Source organism: Oncorhynchus clarkii, chromosome 4 (genome assembly GCF_045791955.1).
Source record: "Oncorhynchus clarkii lewisi isolate Uvic-CL-2024 chromosome 4, UVic_Ocla_1.0, whole genome shotgun sequence".
Taxonomy (NCBI): domain Eukaryota; kingdom Metazoa; phylum Chordata; class Actinopteri; order Salmoniformes; family Salmonidae; genus Oncorhynchus; species Oncorhynchus clarkii.
This window is the reverse complement of record NC_092150.1, coordinates 15,211,281-15,233,176: the sequence shown is the minus strand read 5'-3', so window position 1 is coordinate 15,233,176 and position 21,896 is coordinate 15,211,281. Positions and strand designations below refer to the sequence as shown.

General features: G+C 44.5%; 1 protein-coding gene across 2 annotated transcripts in view; it reads right to left on the bottom strand.

Annotated features, from left to right (window-relative positions):
• Positions 1 to 504: 504 nt before the first annotated feature.
• LOC139406496 (fibulin-1-like) overlaps positions 505 to 21,896 on the bottom strand; it is a 37,909-nt gene continuing 16,517 nt past the window's right edge. The window contains exons 15-17 of one of the 2 annotated variants that reach the window (XM_071149144.1): positions 18,760 to 18,902; positions 17,214 to 17,351; positions 505 to 1,462 (exon numbers count right to left, since the gene is read on the bottom strand). In XM_071149144.1, the coding sequence (XP_071005245.1) occupies positions 1,323 to 1,462; positions 17,214 to 17,351; positions 18,760 to 18,902 (421 nt within the window). In that variant the 3' untranslated portion in view covers positions 505 to 1,322. Of the gene's footprint in view, positions 1,463 to 17,213; positions 17,352 to 18,759; positions 18,903 to 21,799 lie in introns of those variants that run through there. The other variant, XM_071149145.1, reaches the window with a different exon arrangement.

Here is a 21,896-nt window from a genome sequence, read left to right as displayed (position 1 = left end):
TAGACGGCTGAGATCATGTAGACAGGCTGGGATCCTGTAGACGGGCTGGGATCCTGTAGACGGGCTGGGATCCTGTAGACGGGCTGAGATCATGTAGACGGGCTGGGATCCTGTAGATGGGCTGGGATCCTGATGGATGGCCCTCCTTCCTCCATTGTCTTTGAAGCATTTGGAGGCTCTGCCAGGGCCTCAGCCAAACTGATGATTACAGCCTCATCGTTAGACAATTACTGACATCTGCTCTGTTCCACTGCTCTGTTTTATGTCCATTAGCCTGACTTAGAGGGAATAGATTAGAGACCCCTTCTGGTTCAGTGAAAAACCTAATTGGGGATGTGGTCCCTGGTTCCTATGTACCCCTCCTCTCTCCACCGACTCTCCCTTTTTCAGCCAATGTACCCATAATGAATTCTGTCCCACTTTCCCTTAAAACGTACACAAGTTAAATTCATCAACCAATCTGAAGCTTTCACTTACCAACACACAAATAAAATGCTTCAAAAATAAAAACAAGACGGTTTATTTAGTACCGAAACACCTTTCGCAATGTATACAGTAAGATAATGAAATGTAATACACATCATTACTCAAGGGTTAGTGTTACATTCAACTGTTGAATCCTCCAATGGCTTTTCACATCTCCATGTCTACGCATGCACTTTCAATTCACAATCACATTCTATAGTCTTGGGCATGACAGCATGCTTACATTATATGATACAGTTTATGAGTCTTCACGTCAAGTTCCATAGGTCAGATGCATGCATCCACTCATGGCTTGGCTTGTTACATCTACTTATATTACAGGTAAACTTACTGGGAAGTGCTTTAGTTTCATACAATAACAAAAGCAACTAAGCAGCTAGTGGTCTGTTTATCTTCATCGAAAAGGAATGAAAGTTAACTAAAGTTATTAAAATGTGTGTTGGTTGTATCAGGATATCCCTTTATTGGACCCTCCAATGATATTCATATCCTTTTAGTTATACACCTAAATAATCTTCATTTTCTCCTCCATGCACTCAGAAATCTCCTTTCTCTTCATGCTAGGAGGGTAAAGTTATAGGACTGTGGTTGTACTGTGTGGTAGTAGTGTGTAAGTGGAAATACTTTATGGCTATGTGTGGTGGTGTTGGTAGTACTGTGGTAGACCTGTGTGGCTATGTGTGGTGGTGTTGGTAGTACTGTGGTAGAACAGTATGGCTATGTGTGGTGGTGTGGGTAGTACTGTGGTAGAACTGTATGGCTATTTGTGGTGGTGTGGGTAGTACTGTGGTAGAACTGTATGGCTATGTGAGGTGGTGTTGATGTGTGTCCTGTACTCAGAACCAGAACTCGGAGACGAAGATGTGGACGCTGACGATGTTCCGATGAGACACCACCCCAGAGGTGACGTAGTTCATAGCCAGCTTCAATACCATGTTCAGCGGGCCAATCAGAGGCTTCACTTGTCGGACCACACCTAAGGGAAACAGAGGGATAGTCAGAGAGGGAAGTGTACCAAAGGTATTGAAGGAGGATGTAAAGAGTGATGGCTCACCATCAAATTAGAATAATGTGGTGGTAGGAAACATTTTACAGGGGGTAGGAAACATTTTACAGGGGGTAGGAAACATTTTACAGGGAGTAGGAAACATTTTACAGGGGGTAGGAAACATTTTACAGGGAGTAGGAAACATTTTACAGGGAGTAGGAAACATTTTACAGGGGTAGGAAACATTTTACAGGGAGTAGGGAACATTTTACAGGGAGTAGGAATGACAAGTGGTGGCAGGGATGGATGGATATTGTTTTCTTCTCATCATGTGCAGCAGTACTATTATTGGAATCTAGTGACGTGCTGCGCTCGTATACCATGATTTCTACAAGCATAGGTGACATTCAGGTCCAACATCTGTGACATGGGATGTTTGAAAAAATCTGTTGGGGTAGTTTGACAAATATTTTGTTTGATTTCCATCCCTTCATGTGCAGCCTTTGATGTTATTGATCATAAATTGTTACTGATGAAACTCACTTGCTATGGATTTACATCACCTGCCATCACATGGTTGGAGAGTTATTTATCCAATAGAACCCACAAAACGTTATTCAATGGAAGCTTCACTTAACATCAGATATGCACAGTGCGGTGTCCTTCAGGGCAGTTGCCTTGGGCCATTACTCTTCTCTGTTTTCACACATGATTTGCCACTGGTCTAACATAAAAGCTAGAATGACTATGTATGAGGATGATTCCACACTCTACATTTCAACACCCAAAGCCAGTGAGCTCAGTGAAATAAGGAGTTACAGTCAGTATCGGAATGGGTGATTAAAAATAAACTGGTCATAAATACATCTAAAACTAAAAGCATTGTATTTGGTTCAAAACATTCTCTAAGACCTACACCTCAACTGGAGATGTACATAAAGGGTCTGACCATTGAGCAATTTGAGAAAGCTAAACTCCTAGGTATAACATTGCATGGTCAATTATCATGGTCAAATCATATTTACAAAGTTGTTGTGAAGATGGGGAGAGGTATGTCTGTTATAAAGATATGCTCTGTGTTTTTGACACCAAATGAACTGTTCTAGTTGTTCAGGTTCTGGTCTTCCATCTTGATTATTGTCCAGTAATATGGTCAAGTGTAGCACAGAAAGACCTAGCAAAGCTGCAGCTGGTTCAACACAGAGCAGCACACCTTGCATTTAATTGCACATACAGACCAACATCAACAACATACATGCCAGTCTTTCCTGGTTGATGGTTGACAAGAGATGAACTGCTTCTCTTCTAGTTTTTATGATAAGTATTACTGTGACAAAAATTCCAGATTGTCTGCATAATGAAATGACATTCAGCTCAGACACCCATACATATCCCACAAGACAGTCTTCAAGTCCAAAACGAATTCATGGCAACACACAGTATTATACAGAGCCATGATCGCATGGAACTCCCTTACATCTCTAATTACTCAAGAAAAACAGCAAAATTACCATAAAAAAAAAGAGTTAACAACATTTCATGAACTGGCAAGGACTGTGAGGGGACGCACAGAGGCACTCTAACACACACATTATTTGTTAAGTTGTTTGTATATCAGTGTTTTTTGTTACTTGTCATGTTGTGTTTTTTGTGGACTCCAGAAAGAATAGCTGATGCTTCTGCAAAAGCTAATCGGGATCCAAATAAACCAATAAACCTCATATGATGAGAGGAATGTCAAACCTCTTCATGTGAATCTGGCTTTTAATTCTCTCCTCCATCCTTCTCTCCCTCCACCCATCCACCCGGCCCCACCTTCCTCCTTCCACCCTTCCCTGGAGGACAAGAGAGAGAGCGAGAGACTCTCCTGGTCACTGTAACAACGTGGGGAAAACACACCATGACCACTGCTGACTGAGACCCAAGAATGACCGAATGCACATGGAATTTGTTGGAAGCACTTTTTAAGTGAACATGCGATTACAGGGTGAAAGAACGACACTGTTTATCCAGGCTATCAGCGGGCCCTTTTCTCTGTGGAGGGCTGGTGACATTTCAGCTCAGTCTTGTTTGAACAACCATCATCCAGCGTGCAGCCAGGCAGCACAATCACTGCACTGTCCATTCACTGTTTTCACTGTTGTCTTTCTCTCTCTTGTTCTCTCTCTCTTGTTCTCTTGTTTCTGTTTCTCACACACAGGGAGACAGGTATTAAAGGAAGTAGGTATTGGTCTCAAAGTACTAAATTATATTGAGTGCTATAAAGTCCATCAAAACTACAGCACAATGAATCATCTTAAATTAAATCAACAAGATGTCACGGCATCATTCAATGTGATCCATGGAATGCCTTTGTACCACAATTGTCATAAACCAGTGACATTTTGTTATGTTCACCATAGGGCAAAATATAATGATGATCAAGTGTGAGCTGGTTTCTGCAAAATGTCCTCTGGGATGGACACTGACATGGTGTGATGCTAGAATCAAGATCCTCTCTCCCATTCTTTTCTCTTCTCCTCTCTTCCCTTCTCCCTGTCTTCTCTTCCTGAGGGGGCCTGCCTGATGTTTGTGGCACCATCTTTGTGGCCCGCAAGGGTAAATTAGTCCCATGTGTTGGATGATGGGAAGCGGAGCAGTCTCAGTCACGCAATACAGCCATGGAGGCAGGCAGGCATTTTTTCAGGGATCCATCTTTAGGATTCAGTAAGAGGAGCTCAACCAGAGTCAGTCTCACTGAGCCTCCCCTCTCATTCCTTCTTCCCTCACCCGTCTCCCAGTCAGTCTGGATCCCTGTGGCCACACAGAAGATTCCAGAAGATTCCAAGAGATAAACGCCTGAAGAGTGTGGAATAGGACCCTTTTTAATAGGGTTGCCCCCTTGTTTTGGTGTTTTGGGACTCTGTTGCATAGTGACACAGGGCTGAAGGGCTGAGGGGAGGGGGACGAGGGTTTTATTGTTTCCTAACCGTCAGCACCATCAGAGGAGAAACCTATATATGAACTCAATGACAGTAATGTTCAGAAAAGTAAAGGACATGGAAAAACAGATTGGGGCTTTGCGTAGGAAAAAACAATATCATCACTAGCGAATGAGGGTGTCATGCTGATCGGTAATATGGCGCCATATATTCACTCAATACAGAGAGATCATTCAGACATAAAGTTGACTGAGTTTGGAGTTGTGGACCACTGCATGTGAGTAGTTGACATGCAACAAGATATACTACCAATGCAATATATGCACTGCGTGAGATGCCTGTGAAGCAAAAGTTCATAAAGTTCAAATTCGTTCATGTAACTTCGAAGTAAATCAGTTCACAGAAGACCCAATGAAGATGAGCGAGGCAAACAAAATGAAACATATCATTATAAATACAGTATGGAGCACCACAATACGGCCTGGATCTCCCAATAGCCCTGTTTTATTGGGAATGGAGCGATGGTTTCAGATCATAAACGTGACCCGAATCCAATCGAGGCTCTAGATGTTTTCCATTACAGGGGTCAGCTGGGGCCAAGTTCGCCACTGACGCAAACAAAGTCTCACGAGGACAACGTTTAAATTCAAATCAGAGGGACAAACAAGCAAAAATGTTTAATAATTTTTACATTTCCATTATATAAAGATATACAGTTGAAGTCGGAAGTTTATACATTTAAACTCAGTTTTTCACAATTCCTGACATTTAATCATCGATAAAATCGCTGTCTTAGGTCAGTTAGGATCACCACTTTATTTTAAGAATGTGAAATGTCAGAATAATAGTAGAGGGAATGATTTATTTCAGCTTTTATTTCCTTCATCACATTCCCAGTGGGTCATACGTTTACATACAATCAATTAGTATTTGGTACCATTGCCTTTAAATTGTTTAAGGTGGGTCAAACGCAGCCCTCCACAAGCTTCCCACAATAAGTTGGGTGAATTTTGGCCCATTCCTCCTGACAGAGCTGGTGTAACTGATTCAGGTTTGTAGGCCTCCTTGCTCGCACACACTTTTTCGGTTCTGCCCACAAATTTTCTACTGGATTGAGGTCAGGGCTTTGTGATGGCCACTCCAATACCTTGACTTTGTTGTCCTTAAGCCATTTTGCCACAACTTTTGAAATATGCCTGGGGTCATTGTCCATTTGGAAGACCCATTTGCGACCAAGCTTTAAGTTCCTGACTGATGCCTTGAGATGTTGCTTCAATATATCCACATAATTTTCCTACCTCATGATGCCATCTATTTTGTGAAGTGCACCAGTCCCTCCTGCAGCACAGCACCCCCATAACATGATGCTGCCACCCCCGTGCTTCCCGGTTGGGATGGTGTTCTTCGGCTTGCAAGCCTGATTTAAGTTTCCCTGCTTTAAAGTCTCCGGCCACTAGGAGCGCCATCTCTAGTGGCTCATTGAGTACGGTTTTAGTGCCAGCCTCAGTCTGTGGTGGTATGTAGACAGCTACGAAAAATACAGAGGAAAACTCTCTACGTAGATAGTGTGGTCGACAGCATAACATGAGATACTCTACCTCAGGCAGCAAAACCTTGAGGCTTCCTTAGATATTGTGCACCAGCTATTGTTTACAAATATGCACAGGCCCCCGCCCTGTGTCTTACCAGAGGCTGCTGTTGTGTCCTGCCGATAGAGTGTATAACCCGCGAGCTGTATGTTCTTAATGTCGTCGTTCGTCCACGACTCGGTGAAACATATTACAGTTGTTGATGTCCCATTATTAGGATATACGTGCTTTCAGTTCGTCCCATTTATTTTCCAGCGATTGAACGTTAGCTGGTAGAACGGAAGGCCAGGGCAGATTAGCCACTCGTCCCCTGATCCTCACAAGACATCCTGATCTCTTTCCACGAAACCTTTTCCAGCGAATCACGGGGATCTGGGCCTGGTCGGGTGTCTGTATTATATCCATCCCACCCGACTCATTGAAGAAGAATCGTCCAATTTGAGGTGAGCAATCCCAGTTCTGATGTCCAGAAGCTCTTTTCGGTCATAAGAGACGGAAGCAGCAACATTATGTACAAAACAAGTTACGAACAACACGAAAAAACAATAAAAATTGCATGGTTGGTTAAGAGCGGATAAGACGGCAGCCCTCCCCTCCGGCGCCATTATGTGACATCGGAAGAACAGTTGAGTCTAGAAACACAACTCATGTATGGGATCATTCAGCAGAAGCACACGATGAACGCAAGCCTACACGTGACCATGTGAAATTAACTCTTCACAGAGAACAAGGCCTTCTTCCATAGAAAGTTTTACCTACAACCCTCACATAACCTTGAACCCCCCCAAAGACTGTGATTCTGCTAGACAATTGTCCTTCCGAACAACCCATTGGGACCTTATAGGGATGCCCACTGTTTAAGTTCAGCTTCCTGTGGCTATGGGAAGTGGCTTAATTCATTCTCAACATGGTCCTTCATTTTCTCCCTGCAGTTACACAAAAACACTTGATTCAACCCTCTGTGGAACAGTAACACTCATCTTTTCAAATGGAATGCAATGCATTAACAAAAACGGCAACTCTGTGACACTCATCTCTTCCCAGTAAATGCAATGCATTGACAAAAATATCAACCATGTGGGACTCATCTTTTCCCATTGAATGCAATATATTGACAAAAACATCATATTGTATATTGTGATGTTTTAATTTTTGCAAAAACGTGACAAGATGGTGTTTTGAAGCTGATGCTGCTCAGTCCTTTCTCAGGTACTGTGCTCATTTCTACTGTCAGCAGCTTACTTGTAGTCATTGATCAGTGCCGTGCAGCAGCTCTCGGAGCTGTAGATTCTAGTTGTTCCTCTCAATCATCCCATGTTTTAATTGCGCAATCAGAGCAGTTCAGATTTGACACCTGAAGAGGAGCCTCATAAGGGCTCTGTCCATCAGCATGTTTCACATCCACAGCACACAGAGTAATGTATCCTCCATGAAGGCAACGTGACAAGATGGTGTTTTTACAGTGACAACTGGAGCTCAACATACTAGCTATGAACCTGATGTGAAACCAAACCACCAGAGCCACATAATCATTGCAAACATTTCACTCAGTCACGAGCTGTGGTGAGGTGAAAGCCTGACCACAAAGCTAACAGGTTTCACTTTGATGCAATCCTATCGTCATTAATTGAGGTGCAGGCCTGTACAAGTAAAAAAAAAAAGGAAGATACCAAATCGCTCACTGATATCATCTCTCCTCTACTTTGTGTATGTAGTTCATTCCAGGATCTGATGATAGCCTTACAGTATGTCTGAGAGCACTCTGCTCCGGTATCCCTGAGAGTCGGGATCGCTTCGTTCCGTTGCTGAGGTAGTTTATCTGCAGCAGGGTGCAGAGGTGACCCCACCATGTTCCAACCTCCATCAAACACACAGCCGCACAAACCCCCTGTTCCCCAGAACATTCCACCACACCATAAAATAGCCCGTAATTAGAAAATAACCTTAAATGCATGGTAGAAGCGCGAGACGACACTGCCACAAAACAAAATGAAGCAAATGCCAGGAGGCATTTGTCATCCTCTATGGCTGCGAGAGCTACAATATTGAAGGGTTACATGTAAACAGTACAATTTCAGGGTTTTCTGGTTTCTACAACTCGGCGAGGACGTGTACGACAAAATCCTAAATGAACGGGTTTAACACCAGAAAAAAAGTATGCGTTGGCCTCGCCACATTATTGTATAATCACACGTTGGCTTCACGTTGTGAAGCATGCTCAGTGCTGTAAAACCATTGGAAAGGGGCCAGGCAGAGCACGGCTTTTCCCAGGCCCAGGCCCAGTCCGCTCTGAGGGAAGCCTAGGATTAGCATACAGGCTCCTTGGGGACCGGACCATAGGGCACGGGCCTGACTGGCCTTTCTTGTGTGTTTGGTATAGCTCCTGACCACTCCAAAGGGGACGTGAGAGCTGCACACCCCCGGTCTGAAAAGCGAGCTTGTGTGGTTTGGTATTTCAAGGTCAATTAGCGATGACTGAGTCATAGTTACAGATCTCTCCCAAATGAACCGTGGGACCGTGCTGGATGCATGTAGTCCTTCTCCACTGTTGTGACATCATTGAAAAAGTTGCTAGCTGGAAGGAAAAGAATGTAGCTTTTCTTGGACTTTCTATTTTCAGTGGTTGTTTGATGAATGAGTAACATTGATGATATAGTAGCATATGGGCAAATTTCAAAGTAACAGAATGATGCTGAGATAGATGCAAAGTTCGGTAACAGAATGACAGAACAAACCACACAAACTGTCATTCTGTTACCAAACTTTACCAAACCAATCTGCACTGTTCTTCAAGTAAATGTGTTTTGGAAACATTATTATTGTTATTATTATTCACTCCGTTTCCGTGGAATTGCCCATGTAGCATTATCTCCATCGTGACCTTCACATCGTAATAAAAGTGACCTTATACAGTAATCTAACCACCGGACACAGTAGACGATAGCACACAATCTACATCTCAAAACACGGCATTAAAACATCCAATGTCAAAGATGATGCTGGATTTGGTAGACTTGGAAACAGATTCCTCAACACGCGTATATCCTTTTTTGGATCCATTTTTGGTAAACAGATACGTTATGCCAGAATCTCCTGATTTTATCTGTATTGGTCAAAAAGACATACAGTGTAGATAAAGTGATAATAAATTAGTCAAATATAAATATTTTAAATAAAACTGAAAATGTAGCAGTGTGGCTGTGGAGATACTTGGGAGGGATGATGAACAAGCTAATACAAATCAAGTGAAAAGCAAAAGGGAGGAAGAAAAGTACATAGCTAGCTATGTGTGGCAAATTATTTGTATGCACTTACAGCAAGAATCAATGGTGTGTCAATGTTTGTGTACAGTATGTGTGTGTGTGGGGGGGGGGGGGGGGGGGTAGGCACACAGTGTATGTGCAGGTGCTTTCAGAGGAGTGCAAATATACATGCAGTATATTCGGAAAGTATTCAGACCCCTTGACTTTTTCCACATTTCGTTACGTTACAGCCTTATTCTAAAATGTATTAAATACGTTTTCTTCCTCATCAATCTACACACAATACCCCATAATGACAAAGCAAAAACAGGTTTTTAGAAATGTTTGACAGATACCTTATTTACATAAGTATTCAGACCCTTTTCTATGAGACATCTTGTTTGCATTGATCATCCTTGAGATGTTTCTACAACTTGATTGGAGTCCACCTGATGTAAATTCAATTGATTGGACATGATTTGGAAAGGCACACACCTGTCTACATAAGGTCTCACAGTTGACAGTGCATGTCAGAGCAACAACCAAGCTATGAAGTCAAAGGAATTGTCCGTAGAACTCCGAGACAGGATTGTGTCGAGGCACAGATCTGGGGAAGGGTACCAAAAAATGTCTGCAGCGTTGAAGGTCCCCAAGAACACAGTGGCCTCCATCATTCTTAAATGGAAGAAGTTTGGAAACACCAAGACTCGTCCTAGAGCTGGCCGCCCGGCCAAACCTGAGCAATCAGGGAGAAGGACCTTGTTCAGGGAGTTGACCAAGAACCTGATGGTCACTCTGACAGAGCTCCAGAGTTCCTCTGTAGAGATGGGATAACCTTCCAGAAGGACAAGTATCTCTGCAGCACTCCACCAATCAGGCCTTTATGGTAGTGGCCAGACGGAAGCCACTCCTCAGTAACAGGCACATGACAGCCCACTTGGAGTTTGCCACAAGTCACCTAAAGGACTCTCAGACCTTGAGAAAGAAGATGCTCTGGTCTGATGAAACCAAGATTGAACTCTTTGGCCTGAATGCCAAGCATCACATCTGGAAGAAACCTGGCATAATCACTACGGTGAAGCATGGTGGTGGCAGTATCATGCTGTGGGGATGTTTTTTCAGCAGCAGGGACTGGGAGACTTGTCAGGATCGAGAGAAAGATGAAAGGAGCAAAGTACAGAGAGATCCTTGATGAAAACCTGCTCCAGAGTGCTCGGTACCTCAGACTGGGGCGAAGGTTCACCTTCCAACAGGACAACAACCTTAGCACACAGTCAAGACAACACAGGAGTGACTTCGGGACAAGTCTCTGAATGTCCTTGAGTGGCCCAGCCAGAGCCCAGACTTGAACCCGATCTCTGGAGAGACCTGAAAATAGCTGAGCAGCCATGCTGCCCATCCAATCTGACAGAGCTTGAGAGGATCTGCAGAGAAGAATGGGAGGAACTCCCCAAATACAGATGAGCTAAGCTTGCAGCATCATACCCAAGAAGACTCGAGGCTGTAATCGCTGCCAAAGGTGCTTCAACAAAGTACTGAGTAAAGGGTCTGAATAATTATGTAAATGTCATATTTTTTATAAATGTGCAAAATTTTCAAATACGTTATGTGGTATTGTAGTTAGATTGATGAGGGGGGGAAAAACAATTTAATCTATTTTAGAATAAGCTTATAACATAACATATTGTGGAAAAAGTCAAGGGGTCTGACTACTTTCCGAATGCACTGTACATTCTGTGTGTGCATGTGATGTGTAACACTATCAAACATCAGTGTAGACCACCCCGGGAAGAGAAGGCCTTGTGTGTTTTGCTATGCTGTGGGGTTGTCGGGTGGAGAAGACACTGTTTTGATTAGCTGTACTAATCCCCTCAGTGACAGGCAGGCAGGGATTCCTCATGGGCTTGGCCCGCTCTGGTGGGCCTGCTGATTCCATGTCATAATTCATGATCATCCCCTGACTCTCTCTCTCTCTCTCTCTCTCTCTCTCTCTCTCTCTCTCTCTCTCTCTCTCTCTCTCTCTCTCTCTCTCTCTCTCTCTCTCTCTCTCTCTCTCTCTCTCTCTCTCTCTCTCTCTCTCTCTCTCTCTCTCTCTCTCTCTCTCTCTCTCTCTCTCTCTCTCTCTCTCTCTCTCTCTCTCTCTCTCTCTCTCTCTCTCTCTCTCTCTCTCTCTCTCTCTCTCTCTCTCTCTCTCTCTCTCTCTCTCTCTCTCTGCTGCGAGGAGGCTTTCTCTGCTTATCACACTATATAACCTGCAGATTGATGTCCTTAGCTCCCTTCATTCTAATACACTCAACCACAAGCTAGAGTTCGTCTGAAATGTCACCCTATTCCCTATATAGAGCATTACTTGTCTTTCGACCAGGTAACTAATAGGGTGCCATTTAGGAAGCACACCTAGACTAGAGCCTCAAGCCCCACTGTGTCCTTAACGCCTGCTCTGACACACCAGGCCCAAATTCCACCAGTTGCTGTGAACGGCTCCATTGACCGCCACCAGCACAAAGTACCTGACCAGACACAGACAGTGAGCTCACTCCTTCATTCATGGAGCTAATGGACACGGTGAGCCTGTCACCTCTGCGCCAATGACATCGTAAATAGGCCTTTCATATTGTCTGTGTATAACTCAGACCCACAGAGGCATATTTCTACCTGCGTTCTAGAATGGTTGGAATCTTGCTGTGGCGTCTCAGTCTTCAGTCCAGTAAGTGGCCCATTGACGGAAGGTTTGATTTACTAACGGAACATACCAGATTCACCAAAGGATGAGGTTTAGGAACTTGCCTGTGATGGTTTGCTCACTTCCCCACTCTCACGGTGGCCAGAGGAAAAAGTGTTGCCCTTCTGTGAAGAAGATACTACTTCTTCTAGCATCCATCCTTATCCTTATTCTTCTCCCACATATTTCACACGATGCTACATTAGCCTCAGCCCCATTCCCACCCACAGTCACAGCCTCAGCCCAAGTCCCACCCACAGACCCATTCAAACCATAGCTACCTCTGCCTGCTAACAGGAGCATGACGTGAGCTCAGTCCATCCACACCATGCGTTCACTGGGAGTGTTGTTAAGACAATATTAATCCCACTGTGAAAGCGTGGCTGGGCAGACAAAGTCAAACAGGGGGAACCACCAACACCATGGAGACAAATGGAGAGACCACCACCAATCTGTAGCACGCCACACACACACACACACACACCACCACCACCGCATGCTGCATCACAGGAAAGCCCCTGATTCCGGACCACCTGCTCCTCATGCTGTAGACCACAGAACTGTTGTTTTTAAAGGGAGTAGCTCTGCAGTTCTGGCTGGCTGCCAGAATCAATCATCCTATTATCATCATGTCCCTTCCCTTCCCTTCGTCATCAAACAGTCTGCCCTAATCAGATGACAGTGCAAGAGAGTCTGAGTAATGCATACCTTTTCCCTCACTGTTTGTCTTTCCCAATATGCATCATCTGATGTGCCAGAGATGTTGTCTTAGTGATGACATACCACCAAGCTGGATCTACTTCAGCTCTACCTGGAGGGCTGTAAGACTCAGTAAGACATCTGCTGTGTGGTCCTGGCTGTATGTGGTGCTAGGCTAGTCACTGGGCTCCAGGACATTGGATTCTGTGAGTGTATGATTGGTTGTGATCATGTTTTCCCCAAGCGTTGAGGGGCTGTTGTGTTTGCACAGATGCGGCTGGCTGTCAAGGCTGTCACCCAGACGTGACAGAGCTGGGAAAACCTCTCGCGTGACACTGATGGATGACTAGGGAAGAGTTGTGCGGCTCTCTCGCAGTGTGTGACTCGTTGTATAGCCAGTGTGTGTGTGTGTGTATGGGTGAGACTGTGCATCAGTGTGTGTGTGTGTGTATGGGTGAGACTGTGAGTCAGTGTGTGTGTGTGTGTGTATGGGTGAGACTGTGCGTCAGTGTGTGTGTGTGTGTGTATGGGTGAGACTGTGCGTCAGTGTGTGTGTGTGTGTGTGTGTGTGTATGGGTGAGACTGTGCGTCAGTGTGTGTATGGGTGAGACTGTGCGTCAGTGTGTGTATGGGTGAGACTGTGCGTCAGTGTGTGTATGGGTGAGACTGTGCGTCAGTGTGTGTATGGGTGAGACTGTGCGTCAGCGTGTGAAACAGAGAACAAACTCAATCATTCTCCCAAAGTAGCAGTGTACCAAACTTAAACGGCTTACCCTGGTCAAAGCGGTCAGTCTATTAAAAGCGCTATTGGTGAATATAAAGGAGGATTTTCCTCTTGTTCATAAAGTAGATTCATATGCAACTCTTACAGATAGCTCTGTAGCTAGCTGACGTGTAAACTAAGCCACAGCCACCAGCCAAAGAAACCAGCGCGGAGCACCACCACTGAGATGAATAAACCAAACCCTATAGCTGATCACGACATGGACACCAGACTTCACAGCAGACAGTTATTGACCAAAGCCTCGTCAGCAGAGCCACTCAACATGGACGACTATGGCTAACATGCAAGAGCTGCATCCAATAAGCACCCCAAGGGTTTGGGAGAGAAGAGCCTCCTCACAAACAAGGCAGCGAAGCCTTTCATGTGGTAGCCATTTAAAGCTTTCTAATGCTCGACGAGACACTGAGGGCTGGTGTGAGGAAATGGAACAATACATTTAACCACATGAATCACTAGGGCCCAGGATTACTTCTGCACATATTCGTACACACACTCTCTTGCACATGCACGAACACACACATACACACACAAACACAGAGAGAGAGAGAGAGAGAGAGAGAGAGAGAGAGAGACAGAGAGAGAGAGAGAGAGAGAGAGAGAGACACAGAGAGAGAGAGAGAGAGAGAGAGAGAGAGAGTCACACACATTCTCTCACAAACATGCACACACGTTAAACTTCTGAGGATGGGTGACGTAAGTCCCAAGTACCAAAGTACCAAAGGGTAGCTCAATTATACCCCCTCCGCCCTCCACCCCAATTATACCCCTTCCCCATTACCCCAGTAACAAAATGATAACAACAAAACTCAAAAGATGGTAGGGTACTCTACCCACTGGGCACACACTGGTTGAATCAACGTTGTTTCCACGTCATTTCAATGTAATTACATTGAACCAATGTGTAATAGACATTGAGAATTGACATCTGTGCCCAGTGGGTATTGTATGGTTGTTAGACTAATAATCTTTGTGTACACTCACCACTTTGTTTTCTCTCTCTTTCTCCCTCTCCATTCTGGGAAGAGACAGATGTACGTAGCACAAGAGGTTGGTGGCACCTTATTTGGGGAGGACCGGTTTGTGGTAATGGCTGGTACGGCAATTAGTGAAATGGTATCAAGTACATCAAAAACATGGTTTCCATGTGTTTGGATGCCATTCCATTGACTCCGTTCCTGCCATTATCATGAGCCGTCCTCCCCTCAGCAGCCTTGTGTGGTACGTAGTGACAGGCCATCCTTTCATCCATCAGCACAGTGTGTATCTCTCACTCTCTCCTTCCACTGCCCGCATCCCTCCATCCTCCCATCGCAGAGCCAAAACAATAACATCCAGGCAGGCCCAACTATGCGTCATCCCCGGGCCGAGTACACCCCCATCCTCCTGGAGCCAGGCTTCGGTTCATTTTCCCCAGACACAGTGAGCAGCGCTGGATCCTCACCAGACCAGTGGAGGCTAAAGGGATGTGCTCCTACACTACAGAGGCTCCACATGTAGTCACACCCACCAAGGCTCCTCTCTTCTCTGTTCTACAGCAACAGACTTGGATCTGATCCTTGATTGCCGGGTTATCTCAAAGTCTGTTTAAGGACTAGCGTTGTACAGCTACCGGTAATTTACCAAAGTTTCCGGAATATTCAGGAATTTTGGTCATGAACAGAAAATCTGTCACTCTATCGTAACTTTGGTCATTTATACTTGAATAACTTTAAAAACGTTATTCATATATAGTATTCATTTGTTCTGTGTCCATATTGTCCATGAGTTTTTAATATATAGACCATATGGTTCAAGAATAAATAGCCTAATTAATGAAAAAAGCATCTAATCAATAAGGCATTATTTTCAATCAACTCTGCAACTCTTCCCACTATTGACTGTGTTCACAACTGCAACAATTGGATTCAGGTCTGGGGAACGGGCGGGCCAGTCCATAGCATCAATGCCTTCCTCTTGCAGGAACTGCTGACACACTCCAGCCACATGAGGCCTAGCATTGTCTTGCATTAGGAGGTCCCCAGGGCCAACCGCACCAGCATATGGTCTCACAAGGGGTCTGAGGATCTCATCTCGGTACCTAATGGTAGTCAGGCTACCTCTGGCGAGCACATGGATGGCTGTGCGGCCCCCCAAAGAAATGCCACCCCACACCATGACTGACCCACCGCCAAACCGGTCATGCTGGAGGATGTTGCAGGCAGCAGAAAGTTATCCACGACATCTCCAGACTGTCACGTCTGTCACATGTGCTCAGTGTGAACCTGCTTTCATCTATGAAGAGCACAGGGCGCCAGTGGCAAATTTTCCAATCTTGGTGTTCTCTGGCAAATGCCAAACGTCCTGCACGGTGTTGGGCTGTAAGCACAACCCCCACCTGTGGATGTTGAGCCCTCATACCACCCTCATGGAGTCTGTTTCTGACCGTTTGAGCAGACACATGCACATTTATGGCCTGCTGGAGGTCATTTTGCAGGGCTCTGGCAGTGCTCCTCCTGCTCCTCCTTGCACAAAGGCGGAGGTAGCGGTCCTGCTGCTGGGTTGCCCTCCTACGGCCTCCTCCACGTCTCCTGATGTACTGGCCTGTCTCCTGGTAGCGCCTCCATGCACTGGACACTACGCTGACAAACCTTCTTGCCACAGCTCGCATTGATGTGCCATCCTGGATGAGCTGCACTACCTGAGCCACTTGTGTGGGTTGTAGACTCTGTCTCATGCTACCACTAGAGTGAAAGCACCGCCAGCATTCAAAAGTGACCAAAACATCAGCCAGGAAGCATAGGAACTGAGAAGTGGTCTGTGGTTATCACCTGCAGAACCACTCCTTTATTGGGGGTGTCTTGCTAATTGCCTATAATTTCCACCTTTTGTCTATGCCATTTGCATAACAGCATGTGAAATGTTTTGTCAATCAGTGTTGCTTCCTAAGTGGACAGTTTGATTTCACAGAAGTGTGATTGACTTGGAGTTACATTGTGTTGTTTAAGTGTTCCCTTTATTTTTTTGAGCAGTGTATATATTTTTATTTTACAATAATATTATTTCATTATTTCACATATTTTGCATGTGATAAGGCAACACAGGGGGCCAGAGATTATTACAGACACCAGTAATAAATCCTCATTTTGCAACCCTAAAAAGGACTGATATTCGTCATATAAATTTACATACGCACATGAAAATATGTTATGCCCATCCAGCCTTCTTCATATGCAAAAATATAAGCCCTCTCTGTACATCGTAGCCACAATAATCTGTTGAGCAGAAGAAGGGCTTTGTTGCTTAAGGAATGGAAAAACATGGCGGTCAGTAAGTGAATTAAATGGTGCAGAAAAGTGGAACAAACTGATGCCAAAATGTTTGGTGGAGAAAGAAGAGAAAGTCGTCCGTCATTGGTCTCTGAGGACAACCCAAAGGACAGCTTAGGGTGCAAATGGCATTGGAAGTGATTGTCAGATGTACTTGTGTCACGGGAGCATCCTTATGATGGAGAATTTCATGCTTCTCAAACCAAAGCTTCTCTTTCTTCTTCTTCTTCTCCCCACTCAGCTCTCACATGGAGACACACACATGCGTTTGGTTTGTATATATAAAAAACGCAATGCAAAATTAGGTCAGAAAACCGCTTGCTTGAAAGTCTATCCAGGGAGGCCTCGGGACTAGTGATTGCCTGCTATTGTTATTTGACCCTTGTGACTTGATGAGTTACTCAGATCTCAACTCAAGTCAAATGGCATATGGCTTAGCTAGCTGCATCCCTTCGCTCCTTCTTTCTTTCCACTCACCCACGATTATGCCGTGCTCCTCACGTTTGACGATGTCGAAGGAATTCTGGACATTTCCCTCCAGGATGTCGAACACGATGTCGGAGCTGATGTGGGGGGAGGAGTGCGCCATCGACATGGTTCTCAGGAAAACGATCTCTGTTGGAAGAAGATAACAATTAGAGACAAAAGAGCTTTACACCCTCATAATCAGGCTGGGATTGAAACGGCCAGGCTCGTGCCAACTTCTCCTCGGAGGAAGACAATAAAATGGGAGGCAGCTAAGCTCTGGGTTTATTGTGTGCAGAGGGGGTCATGACAGGGATGATGGGTGTTCAGTGCTGTAGTTCAGTTAGAGGCCTGCAAGTCCTAAACACCCAGACGAGGAGCTTATGAGAAACAACAAGGACTTAACTTCCCATGAAGTTGAGGATGAGGACTAAGGACTAAGTTTGTCTCGGTTTGTATGGGTGTGATTACAGTGGTCAGTCAGTCAGATCCATCCTAAGTGACACTTAGACATTGGTTTTGGTCTAGCGGCTAGGCAATACTTAATGGTGTTACCAGCACACCAACCTTGTCCCCCAGGGTTTGAATGCACACAGCTCATATATATATATTGAATGTTAAGGAGGAAGTGTCTGATGCACGAATTACCACTATACTGTCAACAACACTCTTAAAGAGCCACTAATGTTGTCCATTAGAGAAACCAGATTTCAGTCTTGAAGGTTTGTTTTCTGACCGATTCCACATTTGGTTAATGATGTTTGGGGCTGCAAGTTCAAACCCCTGAGCTGACAAAGTACAAATCTGTCATTCTGCCCCTGAACAGGCAGTTAACCCACTGTTCCTAGGCCGTCATTGAAAATAAGAATTTGTTCTTAACTGACTTGCCTAGTTAAATAAAGGTAAAAAAAAATGTTTGACCCTGTAGATGATGAAGCCTATTTCACTTTCTCAGAATGAATCTAAAAAATCTTGAGAAATCTGTTTTGCTGAGGATGTTCTAGTTGTGCAATTTTACATCTAACTAAGGTGTTTGGTGCAGTATTTCTCAATTTTACATTTAACTAAGGTGTTTGGTGCAGTATTTTTCAATTTTACATCTAACTAAGGTGTTTGGTGCAGTATTTCTCAATTTTACATTTAACTAAGGTGTTTGGTGCAGTATTTTTCAATTTTACATCTAACTAAGGTGTTTGGTACAATAACTGTTTCTGACTCATAATGATGCCACATAGGTTGTCTTCAAAGGAATTAGTTCATTAGCTTATTTTGGGCAAGTAAGTAAGTAGCCTTGCAAGAGCCTTGGATTTCAGCTCATAGGAGCAGGAGCCTAACTCCTCATGATGTAGTGTGAGGCAGCTTGATGTATAAGCACAGCCCCTGGACAGGAGGCTAGTCTATCACAGGTTTTATCAACAGGTTTTGGACAACAAGGTAATATAAAAAGGAATATACTTCCAAGTATGTTTTCACGTAACATACTGTCAGTGATAAAAAACATTGGATGTGAAAAAAAGTGTGCTGTAATCTAAATAAGTGCATGAGAGATCACCCCTACCTTCAGGCCTGGTGAACTCCCTGAAGGTAGGCATGGAGATGACAGTGTGGGAGACGGAGTGTACAGGGTCCAGGACACAGCTGATGTCATTGGGCTGGCATGACTTCACACAGCGGACGGTGTCTGACCGCTCGACCCTTGCCCTGGTGAGAGAGGACACACACAAATGCACACACACAACTTCTGACCTTTAGGGAGAGATTATAAAAAGCCTAAGGCACAAACCGCCTTCGGATCCTCCCCTGAAGCTCAAATGACAGGGCATCCTATTCCAAGGGAGAAGCGCACTGCACAATCAAGAACTCAGCAGACCCTGTGGAACAACCGCTACACAAACACGATCTGTCCAACTACAGCGGGGATGCTGGATAAAGTATTCTACATCAAAAACATTGGTACTGTATGTGGCTAGCAAGAATGATAAACCAACGACAGCCAAAGATCACACAGTAGCCAGAGTGTAGCTGGCTAGTGGAGGCTCTGGTAGCCATTGATGGTTTGGTTTCTGATGCACTGGTTGTGTTGTGTGGGGAGAAGAGAAGTGAAATATGAAATACTATGAGGAGAGAATGATGCATGAGTTGCTCGCAGCAAAATATTTGGATTTGTTGAGCGTGTCCCCGGCTTCATATCAGATAATCTCTTGAGGAGAATTTATGGGACAAGGGGGGTTCTAAAATTCTCCTAAATTGTGAAGAACATGACTAGACAACTCCCCAAGCGCTCCGAGCTGCTCTCATCCCATTATTTAAGACTGTTTATTTCACAATCTAATCAGTGGCAGCTTAGGGTGAGGGGAGACCTCGCTGAAACAAATGCCACCCACCCACATGCCTACAGCAACAAGGCTGCTATGCTGCCAGGAACCTGTCCTGCAATCTGAGAGGAACTGCTTCTCAGCAGGCTTTACCCACAAGCACCAGGGACAGAGACCTCTATTTAAATCATCAATGCCCTGGGGAGGTCCTGGTTACGAAACATATCAAGACAAATTCTACAACTCAACGTCAGCCATAATCTCCTCTGCTTGGTGGGGATGTGCCATGCTCTACCGAACGAACTCTGCTTCTCCATGAGCCTATTCTAAACAGACAATATACCATACATGCAGCTTATACAGTTGATAATGTCTGGTGTGGATGGGATTCAAAAGGAAGGTTATGCAAGGTAATGCCAACAGACAAGTAGCTGGCCAGTGCATATATGATTTGGCTCTGGTTCCCAAGAGTACCATGTATAGGGTCCAATGAACGTCCACCACTGCCCCAGTGTAATGTATAATATAGCTACATCATGGCTCTCTGTCTCTCCTCGTGGGGCCTATAGGCTGCAGCTCAACCCCAGGCCAGAACCCCAGGCCAGAACCCGGCTCGGGTTGCACAGCTCCTTTCATGGAGAGAGTGGAAAAGCCCCTGACAAAAAGTCAGGGACTTGTAATTAGCAATTAACGCCAGGGTACAGGTTTTGCTTTGGTTCAGGCCAAAGCCGCAAATGTTCTTCTAGTTTATAATACCTCAGCCTGCAGCAGCAGCAGCAAGAGGAGAGAGCAGGTCCTGTAGGATGGGGTGAACGCTCTGCTCCACTAGGCCACAAAGTGAATTTACAAGATTATAATGACCCAGGGTGAACTGGCCCTCACACAGAGCAGGGTACATCAAAGACTAGACAGCAAGTAGAGAGAAGGGCTAATTATGCCCTTTGTGTGTGGGGGGAGGGGGGGTGGGGGGGTTGTGGGTGCCACAGGAGGGCCCTTGTATTCCCCTGTCCTCTCATCTCTCTCTTCACCTCACGTGGCCCAGAGAGACCCAGCCCTACAGAAAAAAACAATACTTCAAGACCAGAAAGGAAAACAGACTGTTGGATGGAATGGAAGTCCTCTGGTCAAGCGCTGCAAAGTCCTTTTATTTTTTGGGTAATTATTATTTATAGTCAGTAGATTGATAACGCCCCAACACAAACACTGCAGGGCATCATTCATTCTCCAAGCGGTGATGTTGCTCCGCCACAAATTGTTCAGACCACCGGCCAGAACCCAGATCCCCATAATTCACTGTCAGAGTAGAGAAAAAAACGAATTGTGCTTTACAGATGTATAATCTTCATTTGAGCCAGTTTGCTACAGAAGGAAACTAATCTTGCAGCAACAGGAAATGTGAATTATTTTGTAGATTATAATTAATGGACATTTTTGAAGAGGTTGATACATTTTTCACAAGGTAAAATCAAGTCTGAAATCTCAAAGTGGAAATTACAAACTTCAGAAGCCTTTTTAATCCTCAAATACACTACAGGTTTTACATTTCCTAAGTTACAGGAATGTTCTCCTGCAACAGGGTGATCAAATTAAGATACTATATCTGTAGCTGTGCACAGACCACCATGTTTTATTTTATGGATTTCCCGACTAGACAGGTGCATCCTTACTGCCCTGACAGGTCGGGAGGAACCTGGGACCCATGGTTGAATTTACAGTTATTGTAAGCCACAGCCCAGGCAGGCTCTGACTAGTGGCCTAACAGCATGTTTCGGCTATTTCTACTCTATCTCTGTGCCTTGCATATTTCCTAGTCTTCCACGACTGCATCCCCTTGCCTGTCACTTACTCTGGCTTGCCTTTGAGTCACTGTCTGCTTGATTTTACACCCGCAGTATGCAGTGCAATATGTGCATTTCACATTATTCCTAAAATATCAAGTGGGCTAGGTCAGGATGTGAGACCACATTAGAAGGATGTGGATCCACCAATTAACTGCTTCCACCAAATCAACTATGACTTGACAGTGCTAATATGCTGTTTAAAATGCTATTTAATATGCTATTTAAAAGACTGATACTCACCTACTGGAATATCACAGTTCTATTCAAGAGATGTACCTATGCCACTGAAAATGTGTTTTCACCAACCACATAAACTTACCCCAAACATGAAGTGCATACATGCTTTACAGGTCCCAGCTATGTAATATTCTAATAAAAAATGAGATCTCTGGTGCTGTCCACAAAACATATGTTCAAAAAATATATCCGGATTGAACGTCTATTGTGTCTAGTCCAATTTTAATAGAAAACATTTCATTAAACAAATCAACCATAAGATCCTGTAGGACTCCAGACTACACCATTACATACAGCAATCA